The sequence below is a fragment of the Drosophila teissieri genome, chromosome X, assembly GCF_016746235.2.
Source record: "Drosophila teissieri strain GT53w chromosome X, Prin_Dtei_1.1, whole genome shotgun sequence".
In the NCBI taxonomy this organism is placed as follows: domain Eukaryota; kingdom Metazoa; phylum Arthropoda; class Insecta; order Diptera; family Drosophilidae; genus Drosophila; species Drosophila teissieri.
In genome coordinates, this window is record NC_053034.1 from 14,605,950 (window position 1) to 14,620,307 (window position 14,358).

The 14,358-nt window shown below is 44.7% G+C and overlaps 4 protein-coding genes across 5 annotated transcripts in view; 2 read left to right on the plus strand and 2 right to left on the minus strand.

Moving 5' to 3' along the window:
• The window catches only part of LOC122624885 (glutamine-dependent NAD(+) synthetase), a 34,863-nt gene extending 28,168 nt beyond the window's left edge, over positions 1 to 6,695 (plus strand). For both annotated transcript variants that reach the window (XM_043804645.1, XM_043804646.1), the window contains 4 exons: positions 2,656 to 2,934; positions 3,001 to 3,090; positions 3,152 to 4,585; positions 4,659 to 6,695. In XM_043804645.1, the coding sequence (XP_043660580.1) occupies positions 2,789 to 2,934; positions 3,001 to 3,090; positions 3,152 to 4,585; positions 4,659 to 5,352 (2,364 nt within the window). In that variant the 5' untranslated portion in view covers positions 2,656 to 2,788 and the 3' untranslated portion in view covers positions 5,353 to 6,695. The remainder of the gene's footprint in view (positions 1 to 2,655; positions 2,935 to 3,000; positions 3,091 to 3,151; positions 4,586 to 4,658) is intronic.
• Positions 6,696 to 6,804: 109 nt separating this feature from the next.
• LOC122624887 (uncharacterized protein C17G8.02) lies at positions 6,805 to 8,331 on the minus strand. The gene is made up of 2 exons (XM_043804647.1): positions 7,827 to 8,331; positions 6,805 to 7,763 (listed from the first exon to the last, which is right to left on the minus strand). Exons 1-2 carry the CDS (start codon positions 8,037 to 8,039, stop codon positions 6,942 to 6,944), a joined length of 1,035 nt encoding a protein of 344 aa, XP_043660582.1. The 5' UTR covers positions 8,040 to 8,331; the 3' UTR covers positions 6,805 to 6,941.
• Positions 8,332 to 10,035: 1,704 nt separating this feature from the next.
• Positions 10,036 to 12,085, plus strand: LOC122623658 (uncharacterized protein C1683.06c). The gene is made up of 3 exons (XM_043802933.1): positions 10,036 to 10,657; positions 11,170 to 11,613; positions 11,685 to 12,085. The coding sequence occupies exons 1-3, from the start codon at positions 10,385 to 10,387 to the stop codon at positions 12,066 to 12,068; spliced, it is 1,101 nt and encodes a 366-aa protein (XP_043658868.1). The 5' UTR covers positions 10,036 to 10,384; the 3' UTR covers positions 12,069 to 12,085.
• A 151-nt stretch (positions 12,086 to 12,236) lies between these two features.
• LOC122623659 (fatty acid hydroxylase domain-containing protein 2) lies at positions 12,237 to 13,511 on the minus strand. The gene is made up of 2 exons (XM_043802934.1): positions 12,790 to 13,511; positions 12,237 to 12,737 (listed from the first exon to the last, which is right to left on the minus strand). Exons 1-2 carry the CDS (start codon positions 13,503 to 13,505, stop codon positions 12,617 to 12,619), a joined length of 837 nt encoding a protein of 278 aa, XP_043658869.1. The 5' UTR covers positions 13,506 to 13,511; the 3' UTR covers positions 12,237 to 12,616.
• Between the last annotated feature and the right edge of the window lie 847 nt (positions 13,512 to 14,358).

Genomic DNA, 14,358 nt, shown 5'->3' on the forward strand with positions numbered 1-14,358 from the left:
TTTATAAGCAATGTACAGATCAGAGAACTGCAAGAGATCACACTCATAACGAAGAACAAAGAACAGAGAAGGCATATAGGCAGAAAAAGGCAAGTGCCCAAAAGGGGAAGAGTGGCAAAAACACTCATTTATGGTTCGTAAACACCCGGGTGTCAGATACTCACCTCTTTCCTCAAGCTCTTTCCACGTCAGCTGATTGTAGCTCCTGGAAAATAGCTAGCTCAGGCACTTCCTCTACTCCAGTAGGTCGAAATCACACTATTGATCTCCTCCGCTACCATATATCACATATCACTGCACCACTCACTCACAATTGGTAATTAAAAAAAAACATCGAAAAAGTGGTTTGCTTACGTAGGACTTTTGAGAATCGCAGAGGAGGGCGCATATATTTTGGTATTATTTAGTATTAAGTATTTAGTATTATTTAGTATTTAGTATTATTTAGTATTTAGTTTTTAGTATTATTTAGTATTTAGTACTTAGTATTTTTTGGTATTTAGTATTATTCGTTATTTTCTTTTAATGTAACGTAATACTTTCAGCTATCTTACTTATAATTTTATAATTTCACTTTGCATGCCAGCTGGAACAATAGAAATAGATTAGTGTTAATTAGGTAGACCTATTATTTAATAATATATAAGATTGTTTTTTGTTAAGACATTAGAAACATCAAAGGTGGCACAACACCCGGGTGTTTGTTATTGCCGCAAATAGAGTGTCAACAAACACCCGGTGTTTAGTGGGTGCACTTAGAGTGCCGGTGGCTTGCTGCAGTTCTCTGGTACAGATATATTTTGCGGATATATGGAGTATTTATTTCAAAATTATTCTCAGACTCGAAAAAAACAATTGAAAGTAATAAATAGAAAGTCCCTAAATAGATCTCATTACCATGTCCTCATTAACTAAATCAATGAATAAAATCAATTAATTGTTTCCTTATTTAAAATCAATTAATTGTTTTCTTATTTAAAATCAATTAATTGTTTCCTTATTTCAAATCAATTACTTGTTTTAAATCAATTAACTGCTTCCTTATTTAACTTAAAATAAACCATCATTTTGATGTTTCTAATATAGTATTGTGTAGCTATTTTCGCAACTTTTCTCCACTCATTTTCTTTTTGTTTCACCGAAACTGACAGCTCTGCACCTGACAGTCCATCTTTACACATTTCCACAAAACGCCGAGGCGTCGAAAAATCCTAAACGCAACTTTGTCAGACTTTTATGGGGGATTCGGGGGAAGTTGGGGGTTCTTGGGGGTGCTGGGGTTGGGGCATTGGACTCTTCGGGTTCTCCAGTTTGCATTTGAATTTGAGTTTTAGCTGGGGAGAATGTTCCTGTCAGCCATCAAGCGGGAGAAATGAAATATGCGCGACTTCTACGGGCGAAACTAAATGAACTCTGAACTTTATGCGAAATTTCACCTCATGCATGCATGCATGTGTGTGTGTGCAGGTGTGTGTGTGTGTGTGCTGCGTGCTTTAAACTTTTGTTGCCTGGCAAAGTAAATTTGGATAAGGTTTTTTGGTTAAGTGAGGTACAAGGATGGCGCTGCGGAAAACACTGCGCAAAAATATGTACAAAGATCAAAATAGTTGAGAGTAAACAATGTAAGCTTAGTTTATTTATAAAAAATATCACCGCCCAATAGAAGAAAGCGGCAAATACTATTTTATTTTATTTATATTTATATTTAAATTGAAATATTTTAAATATTTTTACTGTGCATTACTGCACATTATTCGTCTGGCTTTCAATTTTTCAGCTTGAAATGCCAAAAGTGCGTCATGAATGATGATATATGGGGGCTGTGGTAACCGGCGGGAATAAGTGAGGTAATGGTGGATGTTTCAGGGAGGTTTTGGGGCGGAAAGTGGGGGGGAAGTGGGCGAAATGTGGGCCATGAGTGTGAAAGGAAGTGGCCAAAGCAGCGGAAATTCCTTAACTTGATGCGGAATTTGCAATGTGTTGCAACGCACCAGCAAGGGTTAAATGTCGGCCCTGGAATTAACCCGAAATGCCAACATAAATTCTAAAATTAAATATTACACCAATTCATTTCACAAAACAATCAACCTAATCATCCAAAGCTTTCTTTATTTAAATGATACAAATATAGCGAAATTCATTTGCTAAACTTGAGAATTTCGTATGCATTTCGATATTTGTAAATGACATCTAGCAAAGGTACTGCATTTAAGTTTTACTGCTGCCAAATCGCTTTGGTTTATGGCCACTTTTGGTGCAATTTGCAAAAGTTCGAGGGTTAATTGAGCGATTTGCGATTGGCGATGGGCTCTGTGTCGCATTATCCTCCGGTTTGCAGTGCCGCTGTCCCGCTGCCATTGACTTGGTCCTTAGCTCTAATTTTAGATGCCGGCTACGTCAGCGGGCCAATTTTGCGAGTGCCGCTGCCACCGGCGACTCTGCGGCTGTTTGATCAATAACCCAGATATATGGCCATAACAACAAACAACACAAAACAAACAAGAACAACAGCAAAATCAACACAGACCCAAAAGCCCCACAAGTCGACCAAGTGCATCGAATTGAATCGCTGGCTGCCATCAAATTAATTGCAGCTGCATTGTGCATTGGAGCCCATTAAGACACCACCATTCGTCTCTGATTCTTCACTTTCAGTTAATAACTGCCGATTTTTGAACTGACAATAAAACTAAGCGCAACTGCAACACAACAAGGAACCAAAACATCATATACCAAAAAAACCAACTAAAAACGGAATTTTAACATCCAGAAGGAATCAACACAGAAAATGGGACGCAAGGTAACCGTGGCGGTGTCCACGCTGAACCAATGGGCACTGGACTTTGAGGGGAACATGGTGAGGATACTGCAGTCCATCCTGGAGGCCAAGGACATGGGCGCCAGCTATCGCACGGGACCGGAGCTGGAGGTTTGGTAAGTACCGACATCTACAATGAATAAGTTCCAATCAAAATGATATTCATAATTAATAATTCACAGCGGCTACAGCTGCGAGGACCACTTTCGTGAGCCGGACACATTCCTGCACTCGTGGGAGGTGCTGCTGGAGGTGATGATGTCGCCCATGTGGTAAGACCATTCAAATACAACTCCTTTACCTCATGGATTAACCCACTTCAACCAACCATAGTGAGAATATGCTGGTGGACGTGGGCATGCCGGTGATGCATCGCAATGTGGCCTACAACTGCCGGGTGGCGTTCTTCAATCGCCAGATCCTGCTCATCCGGCCCAAGATGGCCATGTGCGACGATGGCAACTATAGGGAGTCGCGTTGGTTCACCGCCTGGACGAAAGCCCTGCAAACGGAGGAGTATGTGCTGCCGCGCATGATTGCCCAGCATACGGGTCAGCAGACGGTGCCCTTTGGGGATGCGGTGATTGCCACCAGGGACACCTGCTTGGGCTACGAGATCTGCGAGGAGCTGTGGAATGTGCGCAGCAAGCACATCGAGATGTCGCTGGCCGGCGTGGAGCTGATCGTGAACAGCTCCGGCAGCTACATGGAGCTGCGCAAGGCGCACATCACCAGCGACCTCATCCGGAATGCCAGCTTCAAGGCCGGCGGTGCATATCTGTTTAGCAATCTTCGCGGTTGCGATGGCCAGCGGGTGTACTTCAATGGTTGCTCGGCCATTGCCTTGAATGGCGAGATTCTGGCGCGGAGTCAGCAGTTTGCACTGCAGGATGTGGAGGTCACGCTGGCCACCATCGATCTGGAGGAGATTCGTGCCTACCGCGTGAGCCTGAGGTCACGCTGCATGGCGGCCGCATCGGCAGCGGATTACCCACGGATTCACTGTGACTTCGAGATGTCCACGCACAGCGACATCTTCAAGACGTCGACTCCGCCACTGAATTGGCCAATTCTTACGCCGGAGGAGGAGATTGCCCTGGGACCGGCCTGTTGGCTGTGGGACTATCTGAGGCGATCCGGTCAGGGTGGATTTTTCCTACCCCTAAGCGGTGGTGTCGATTCGAGTAGCTCGGCCACCATAGTGCACTCCATGTGCCGGCAGATCGTGCAGGCTGTCCAGCTGGGCGACGCCCAGGTGCTCCACGATATCCGACAAATTCTTGCCGACTCCGACTACACACCGGATAATGCCGCCGGATTGTGCAACCGATTGCTGGTCACCTGCTACATGGGCAGCGTTAACAGCAGCAAGGAAACCCGCAGGCGGGCCGCCCAACTGGCCAACCAACTGGGCAGCTACCACATCGAGATCAGCATTGACTCGGCGGTGAATGCCTTGCTGAGCATATTCAATGCCGTCACCGGCTTGACGCCCCGTTTCCGGACACAGGGTGGTTGTGCCCGACAGAATCTGGCATTGCAGAATATGCAATCGAGGATACGCATGGTCCTGGCCTACATCTTTGCCCAGTTAATGTTGTGGGTGCGGAACAGGCCCGGTGGCTTGCTCGTCCTGGGCTCGGCCAATGTGGATGAATCCCTGCGCGGTTACCTCACCAAGTACGACTGCTCCTCGGCGGACATCAATCCTATTGGTGGGATCTCCAAGATGGATCTACGCCGGTTTCTGACCTATGCTAAGGATAAGTACGGAAATATTGCGCTACCTGACGGCGAGTATAGATATCATTTACTAACCTCGATTATACCCATTATCCAGATTCAATCTGCCCGTGCTGGAGTCCATCATCGATGCCCCGCCCACCGCCGAACTGGAGCCGCTGCAGGAGAACGGGGAGCTGCAGCAGACGGACGAGCAGGACATGGGAATGACCTACGCAGAGCTCTCCCAGTACGGGCGCCTGCGCAAGCAGTCCTTCTGCGGCCCGTACAGCATGTTCTGCCACCTGGTGGCCACCTGGAAGGGCGACCTCAGTCCCAAGGAGGTGGCCGAGAAGGTGAAGCACTTCTTCCGCTGCTACGCCATCAATCGCCACAAGATGACCGTGCTGACGCCGTCGGTCCACGCGGAGAGCTACAGTCCGGATGATAATCGCTTTGACCATCGCCCCTTCCTGTATCGACCCAACTGGAGCTGGCAGTTCAAGGCCATCGACGACGAGGTGGAGAAGCTGCAGCCGATCTACACTCCATCGTCCGCCCAGTTGCGCCCCAGCAGCGAGGACTTGCTGCTCTCCACCCAGAGATCCTCCCACCTGGACGACTCCAAGCACTCGTCACCATTGTCCTCGGCCTCGGCGTCCGCATCGATTGACGTGGGCATTGCCACGGCAGCGGTGCCACTGCCAGGTGCAGCTGCTCCAGGCGGCCTCTCCAAGAAGCCCAGTGGCTATTCCAAGGTGCACGTCAATGTGCTGGGCAAGATCAAGGACCGCACCGGCATTCCCGTCTAGGAACGGCATACTCGCAACGCACTGGAATTATATTATACACAGTTTTTTTCTTTTTTGTTGATGTTTTTACCACAGCTTAATGTCTTTTGCTGCCACGCTAAGAAATGCTCTTGAAATTTGTTAGATTTAGGCATCGGCTATCTTTTGCAACTATGTGCCTTCTATTGCTCGCAAAAACATGTTTCCTTAAATGTTTCCGTAAATATACATTTGGATCTAGTTATATGGCCATTAAATAAATTGAATTCCAAAGAAAAACCTATCCGTAACTACAGTTACTTACAGTTTTATACTAACCTTTTGTAATTTCTGTCTTAAAATGTTTCTTGTAATCCAAAACTGTTGTTAAGACTACTCTTTTATCTATATGACATAGCACTTGGCAGTCATTAAATCACTAATAACGTAGCTTTACTATTCGGCAGCAAAGGGCATTATCCTGTACATATACAGAATTGGAATTCATACATATGTGTAGGCCTAGGCGTAGAGATCCTTTTCTAGGTAGTCAGCCTTCGTAGAGTCCTTTGCAGTTTGCCTTATCTAAACAGTGTATAAGTGTATAATCTTGTCTTATGCTCAAGCTAAAAACTGGACAAACAGTTCGTCCGCCTGTCCAAACAATTTGTACAACAATCTTGTTCAAAAACCGTTTATTTGGATAAATCACGCTATCATCTGACTTTACAGAAGAACGATATTACCTGTTGTGTTATTGGTTGTGTACAGTGCGGCTTAAACTGGCATTAAACTGTTTGTTTTACCTGATTTTTAAGACATCAAATGATTTATTACGATGCGTGTATCTATAATTAAATATTTTTACTGGTATAGAATTGTTTCACTACACGCCGTATTTAAAAATCATAAATTATATGTAACCCAATTTGGGGAAATTAGTTTAATGTTCAAATGTTCCAAAAGTTGCACTTTTAAAAACGCACTGTATGTTTATGAATTAAGATGAATCTGTTGATTATAAGACATTTTCTCCACATTAAAGCTAACCACCACATTACACAAAACCAATTAGGAACGTCAATTATATATGTTCACCCATAAGATATCACAAATATTTGCTATTAGCATCTAAACTTTTGTTAACTTGCATATTGCACATAAAAGAGCAATTCAAATTGTATTTACTTTCTGAATTGTGCAATCGATTTTAGGTTTAAGACCAATGCAGCTTGTGCTAATTCCCCAAACTTTAAACAAAACACTTCCTTGGGAGATGGGCATTATTTTTTTTGTAGTCAAGTATGTAGACTTATAGCACATTGTGAATTTGAACACTCGCATCAGATCGATTTAAAGGAACACTGATTATACACTTCTGTAGAAGGAAATATATACACCAGACATTTTTGTAGTTTCAAATGGACTGGGCACTTTATGGTTCCTTCTAGAAAACATATATGCATGTGGGGTGAACCACTTATATGGCTTATATCTCAAAAATGGGGTTATCATCCCTATCCACAGCCAAGTAGTATAATCTGAGACGGAGTCGTAGAACACCTGATGCCTTATCAGGCCATAAACCACATGAAAGGCTTTGGAAATAAACTTGAAATATATTTCGGATGCTAAGCGCATAGTGGTGCAATATCGCTATTGGGAAGGAATCCCGTCCAGGCGATGATCGTGCGGAAGGTCGAGTCACTGCTGAGGCGGCGAATGACGTGCACATTGATCTTCTTGCCATGGATGTCGTCCACTTTGCGGCCGCGCAGGTGATCCAGCACCATCTGGCCACGGGTGTGGTGGCCACTCAGCTCCACGGTGGCATAGTACTCCCGCTGCTCGGCGATCATCGCCTCTGGGAAGAGATAGGCGGCGGTCAGCAGGGAATCGCAACTGATCCACTTCACGAATCCACGCGGCTCCAGCATGGAGCGTTCCGCACGCGTGAGCAGCTCTATGAACGGATGATCGACGGCGCCGAGGACATTGAGGCGCCAGTCGAGCGTGGTATTGAATTCGCCATCGATGCAGGGCTCCCAGGGCAGGATGAACGCCGGCTCCAGCAATCGCTCCAGCGTAATGTGCGCCGCCTCCGGATCCATCATGAAGTTGAACTCGGCACTTTTGGTCACATTGCCCTTGCCGAAAATGTTGCCGCCCATTATGTAGACACGGCCAATCTTCTCGAGAAATGCGCTGCCATACAAATTGATGCAGTTGGCAAAGTTGGTAAGCGGACCGCACAGCAGAAAGTCCACTTGACCGGGATGCTCGCTGGCCAGGCGGTACATGGCATTCACGGCGTGCTCCGGCTGCAGTTCCTGCTGCACATCGACCACGGGATAGTTGCCCACATCGTTGAAGCCATCCTGGCCATGGAAACGGTGGGTGTACTGCCAGGTGCGGGGCACTATGGGATCGGCACAGCCCTTGAACACGGCTACCTGTGGTGTGGATCAGATGGTTAGAGATTCAGTTGGAAAACGGGTTTGTTTAAAGGATTTCACATCGCGCCTGTTCAAGGTGTGCAGCACCCGCAGGGCATTCAGTGTGCCATTGTCCACGTCCGTGTTGCCCTGCACCGTCGTTATGGCCACCACTCTGCAGCTCCTTCCGCCGGGCAGAGTCACCTGCTCCGCCCGCAGCATCATGGCCAGACCCCAGGCGTCATCCGTCCCAATGTCACAGTCGTAGACCACGAGGCGGTGCTTCTCGTCCATGTCGAACCCTATTCCCAACTGGTTGCTGTGTTGCTTCTATCGATTACGGAACTATCGCTGCGTTGGCCCCCAAAAATAAAATACTATATTTAACTAAATTCGGCAGGTTGCTCTTCGCTGGCGCAGCAGGGTGGACAACGATGAATCCATGGAGGAATATGGAGGTGATTTGCCCACTCCCCTGAAGGGTGAATGGTGTTCCACTATTGAAATGTATTTTACGGCTTTGTTATCCACTTGCATTTTTATTTCAACTAAATAAAAGCAGTAAAATTAGTTGCTAAAATTTCTGAAGGAATAATCATCTGTAACAATAAATAAAATCATCTGTAAAATAAACAGCTGTAAGCTGCAGTTTTACAACATGTAACATATGAAATGCTGCAAGGTGATGCATATGTATAGGGTATTCAGTTGTAAGTGCAACTAATTATTTTATAAATAACAAAGTAAAAGAAATAAATGAATACATATAATATATTTATATATTTGTATAGAAGTTTGAATATTTAACTGAAGTTTACTGCCTTATCATTAGAATCAACTTATATAGGTTCCTATTCTTGTTACCTTTAGTTTAAACCAGCATTTGTATTTAATTGCTTAATTGAATTAAACTATAGAAGTAAAGTATTAAACAAAAGAAGAACCCTCATTGCAGCCCCATTCCAAAGCATTTATTTCAGACTTAAACATTGCAACCTAAGGTCTCATTGCAACACCCATGAATAGGAAAATAGACTATCCAAATAGAGCAAAGTCGTTTGATGACTTAAGTGGGTGTTCCACGTTCATTTTCATCCACTTATATGGGATGTACCCTCTGTACTCGTCTGGCATTCTAGAGTCTAGATTCTAGAGTCTAGATTCCATAGTCTAGATTACCTCAAGTGTCGCAAGTGGGCGATGCTCACCATGGATCGCCACTATCGCGACGACCTGCCGCAACTTGATTACCATTGTTGCAACCAGACGAGCATAGTGGTTCCAGTTGCCCTTCGCTTCCCATCGCATTTACTCATTGAATTAAATTGTGAATTGAATTCTTCCCTTATGCAGCTGCTGCTTTCCATGGCGACGTCTCTTTAAAGAGAAAGTCATACGCTTGTAGTTTTTATTGGGATTATTATATGTTATTATTTTATTATTGGCATTGTTAAGCAGCTGTACAAAGCAGTAATTCCTTTAGCTATACGCTCATATTGGTGAAGTATACGAAGTAATGGTGAAAAAACCATTCATAAATACATTTTTTTAAACTAAAGTTAGTTTTCCGAAATACAAAACTTCCAAATTGGAAGTGGCATACCTCGTTGAGCTCGGAATTCAATTCCCAATCGATTTGCATTCAAATTTGGAAATTTCAATTTTTTGCAAATTTTGATGATAAATATTTCCATGAGAAATTTATTAAATTTTCCAAAAGCAGTTTTTTCGATTTTCATCATTAAATAAACCGTTTTTTGGCCGAAACTTTAAAAATAATTGTCTGAATATGGAATGTTATATCTCCCCGAGTTCGTAATTAAATTTCCAATCGAACTGTGTTCAAAAAAAGAAACTTACATTTTTTGCCATTTTTTTCCAACTTTTGATGATGTTACCCCTTACAAAATATGAGAAAATTTACCAAAAATTTATTTTTCCAAATTTCTTTAGAAATTTATTTGGCTCCTTGGCATTGATAAAAAGTTATATATAAATGTAATTTTTTTAGCCAAATTATGACGATTTAACCCACCTTTGTAAAAACCGCTTTCCTTAGCTACTATAGCTGAGTTTTTCTGATTTTACGGACGAAGAAAATCAGAAATCATTGAGCTGATCCCATCGTATCCCATCGATATATATTTCCTGCTAACTCCAATCAAGGAAACTCCGAAACTGCGAAACTCCGACTTGCCTGCGGGTAACATCTGCTGAAGGAAAGGGCATTCGCTGGCCGACCACCAGATGGGTGGCAGTGTTCCCACACATCTTATCCGTTTGTCCCGTTCTCGCTGGGCGCGCGAACGTGAAATACAGCGCAGATATGAATTGAATTGCACACATGGTGACATATCGCTATCGCCCACCGCCATGTGAGCTGCTCATTTCAGTTCAGTTCAGTTCGGTTGAGTTGAGTTGAGCGAGAGCATTATGAAATTCCGTGATATGGTGCGCTGGTAATGCCCATGCCCCAGTACCCAGAACCCAAAACAAGAGAAAGAGGCGCACACAGAGGCGAGACGGAACCGAGACAGAACCGGGGCGATAGACGAAGTCCGGCCAGATGATTGCCGTGTGTGCCTAGTATATGGGTAGTCCGTAGTCCGCTGCTCGGGCACATTCACCAATTGCCGGCGATGGCGGACGGACGCACAGTGCAAAACGGCGGCGACAGCGGAGGAGGAGGAGGCGGAGCAGGAGTAGGATACGGAGCACCATCGCCCAGATACGCGATCCTCGACTGCGATGGTGGGAGCGACGATGCCTGGGCCCTGCTCCTGCTCCTGCACGCGGCCGAGAGCCACGGGATTCATCTGCTGGCCATCACCACGATGGGATGCGGCAACACCAGCAGGGAGAACGCTGCCCGCAACATGCGACGGATTCTGGATGCCTGCAAGCGCACAGACGTAAATATAAATATAAATAAACTCAACTGCACAGGGAGAAAAATTCGAATCGATTCCCTTTTATTTCGAAAGTCATTTGTGGACTGAAACTAGGAGTTGTGCACTTTGTTCTAAAAATCGCAATATCTCACTTTTATTTAATATATTTTAAACTCCAAAAGCAAAAGTGCAAGCGACTTTCAAGTGAAAACATTTTGTGCAAGTGTCGTGTGCTCAATGAATTAAACAGAACATTATTTACATTGGTTCATGCAATCGATTATTTCAATATACTGTATGAATATTATAATATATATAATACATATTATTTTAAGATTTAACAACAACGACACATTCGCTTATATATGTCTAATATAATAAGCATTGCTTGCGATTGCTTGAAATGCTGATTTCAATTAGATGGAAATTCCCAAAAACCATTTTAACATGTTTCACGTACTATATGCGAATTTTTCATTCTGAAAATACATATTTCCTTGTTTGCATCTGAGCATTGTGTTTACCTATTCCAGATTCCCATATACCTCGGTGCCGTAGATGCCCTCATTCCCGCGCTGGAGGATGAAAAGAAGTATTTCCATGGCCGCGACGGATTCGGTGACTGTCTCACCGACGACTGCGTCAGGTTGGAGGACATCGTGCAGCCGGAGCACGCGGTGACCGCCATCCATGATCTCTGCCGTTCCAGGCCCAAACAGATCACAGTATTTGCCGTCGGCCCGCTGACGAATCTGGCCTTGGGCTATACGATGTACGGCACGGAGTTCGGCGAGAATTTCCGCGATCTGTTCATCATGGGCGGCAACTACCAGGGCGTGGGCAACTCCTCGCGCTCGGCGGAGTTCAACTTTCACTCGGATCCGGAGGCGGCGCACACGGTGCTGCTGAGGACCCGCTGCCCCATCACCATCCTGCCGTGGGAGGCCTGCCTCCCGGAGCGATTCAATATACACATTGTAAGTTAAACCTTCTAATCCTTGGCAAAGATTTTCTCATACCTAATCCATGAATCCATGTTCTGCTGCAGAATTGGCGCCTGAAGGAGTTCGCTGCGCGGGCCAAGGACGCCGGCCATCCGGCGATCACCATGCTCAACCAGGTGGAGGCCGCCCAGTGGCTGCCGATGATCGAGCAGTACGGCATCGATACGTGGAATCCCTGCGACGCCATCGCAGTGGCCGTCTGGCTGTTCGAGGATCACTTGACACGGCGGCACAACACCTGGCATGCCACCGTCGATCTGCGTGGCACCCACACCCGTGGCCAGATGGTGCTCGATCATCTGCGGGAGCGGGAGAAGTATCCGGAGAACGTGCGCATCATCGAGCTGGTGGACGCCGAGTTCTTCAAGCGGATCTGCGAATGGATTGCCGGCTTGGATGGCGGCTCTCTGCTCCGCGACACTCAATAAACCCATATCTGTAGTAATTCCCCCCCTTCTTTTTTTTTTTTGTTTTTTGGTTTTGTGTCCTATCATTGTGCGCTATCATTTTATTCCCCTGTTGATGGTTGGGGAGGGTCTTGTCGATAAGAAAGTTTTTGGAACAGGTGCAACCCACTCATCAATAAACCAATTTCGAGCCACTTAAAGAATTTAAGCTTTAAACACTTAGTCGGTGATTAAGCATAAGGTTGCTAAATTGGCTAGGAAAGTGAAAAGCTTTTGTTGTTCATAATCCAAACTAGAAGTCTGTAATATTTACAAGCTATTTATTTTTGCAACATATGTATATTTGTATATACAAGTCAAATCAAAACAAGTGCTCAATCGCAATTGCTTATAAAGATAATATTTAATTATAGAACAATTAGAACACATCTAATTTCTATGTAAGCATTTACACAGCGAAAACTCAACTATTTTTCAAGCTAAAATCATTTTTAATGACCTTGGTGTATTTAAGCAATAAAAAACTAGTATAACAAAAAAAAAGTTAAGAAGTTATTAAATCAATTGAATTACTTAGCAAACTTCTTGGACTTCCTGATCCTTTGCGAAGGACCCCTTTGCTCCGCGGGCGCGCGATATGTGCCATGCAGCTTGTCCAGCAGACCGAGCACTCCGTAATTGTAGTTGAACCTGGAAGGACAGGGGAGGAGATAAGGATAACTAGGATAACCAGGATACTCACTTGGCATGGTGATAGTCGTGGAAGCGCACCGATCCCGCCGACCACGGAAAACTGTAGCCCGTGTGATCGCTCATCGAGTTGATGATGGCCAGGCCGAAGATCACATAGGCCAGTGCCACGTGGGTGCCCAGGATGGCAATGGACGTGGCCACCGGCAGCAGATTGGCCACCACATGCTCCACCGGATGCGCGTACAGCGTGATGGCGGCAATGGGCGCCGTCCACTCGTGATGCTTCTTGTGGACATACTTGTACACCGATCTGTGGTGCAGCAGGCGGTGGGCATAGTAGAACATGATCTCCTCCAGCACCACAAACACGGCCAAATCGCGCACGGATCGCTTGAATGTGGGCAGCACCCGGATGTCCTGGCTGTTCTCCGTTTTGTAAACGAACTCGTACACCACCCAGCTAACCAGAAAGTTAACCACCGTCAGATTGAACAGCACCACCTTGACGGCATGCCACAACTTGGCCAGATCCACTGGCTCATTCTGGCCCGGCTGGATCTTGTATTTGCGCAGGAAACGCGGTCGATTCGTGATGTCCATCAGGGTAAAGATGCCTGCATATAGCCAGTATACGCTGAAGATGACCAGCGTGCTGCCCACCACCCAGAGGCGCCACGAGTCCTCACCCACGGTGTCCAGCAGCGTGTTCCATTTATCCTGCAGCACATCGCCGCACTGCGTCCAGCCAACCAGCAAGGTGTCCATTGTGGTCGAGGTCTGGGCAAAAACTATTCGCCGCTCTTGGAACTTGGCTACTTAATCCCCATGCTGCCCTACACCCAGTGGGTTCCATTGGCGGTCTGATGAAGCCAGCAATATATATATATATACATATATACTTATCCTTAAAAGTAACCTTTTTCATAGCAAGATGCTCCTGTTCGTTAGAAAATATTTGCAATTGCGGAAGATCCTTGTAATTAATCAAATTCAGTTTGATTACACGATTTCGTAGATAAGTTAGATGAAAAGTTAAGTTAAAATGAAGAAATTCTATGACATTCATCTATTCATAACCATAGAGTAGCTCATTTCAAGGATCAGTCAGCTGCCACTATCATTTTCTGGCTTTGGTACCTAAGTACTCTTTACGATTTTATATATGACTGTCCAAGCTGATTAATATTGCGTACGAATTTAGAAATCCAGCTAGCTTATCATTCCTTTTTGCAGTCGATGGCAGATTATGGTCAAGCATTACTATTGTATTTAGATTAGGAGTAGGAGTCTATATATATATTTGTTGTTCGTAGCTTTGTCAAATCCCATCGATTCAAAGTTCAAGCCCTGGGGGAGATATAATAGAATTTGAGTAATATAATAATATATGTGTTAGTTCTTGAACTTGGTGTTGTTGATAGGGAAAGTGTGACTAAAAAGTGTGACAAAGAGAAACAGCGAGGTTTTTAAGTCGAATTATTTAATTTATTGTTTGCATTTCTCATCTTTGTATATTTCACTTAAATTGGTTTCTTAGTTCTCTTCTGATTTTCGTTTCGTTTCGTTTCATTTGTTTGGTTTTCGTTATTCGACTTTAAAACATTGTTTTTTAAGAGCC

Excerpts from the sequence above, each read along its gene's own strand:
- LOC122623659 (XM_043802934.1), bottom strand. The coding sequence starts at position 13,505 with ATGGACACCTTGCTGGTTGGCTGGACGCAGTGCGGCGATGTGCTGCAG. Across the intron at positions 12,738-12,789 it reads CACGACTATCACCATGCCAA|GTTCAACTACAATTACGGAG; the intron begins GTGAGTATCCTG and ends CTGTCCTTCCAG.
- LOC122624887 (XM_043804647.1), bottom strand. The coding sequence starts at position 8,039 with ATGGACGAGAAGCACCGCCTCGTGGTCTACGACTGTGACATTGGGACG. Across the intron at positions 7,764-7,826 it reads ACACCTTGAACAGGCGCGAT|GTAGCCGTGTTCAAGGGCTG; the intron begins GTGAAATCCTTT and ends TCCACACCACAG.
- LOC122623658 (XM_043802933.1), top strand. The coding sequence starts at position 10,385 with ATGGCGGACGGACGCACAGTGCAAAACGGCGGCGACAGCGGAGGAGGA. Across the intron at positions 10,658-11,169 it reads ATGCCTGCAAGCGCACAGAC|ATTCCCATATACCTCGGTGC; the intron begins GTAAATATAAAT and ends TACCTATTCCAG. Across the intron at positions 11,614-11,684 it reads AGCGATTCAATATACACATT|AATTGGCGCCTGAAGGAGTT; the intron begins GTAAGTTAAACC and ends GTTCTGCTGCAG.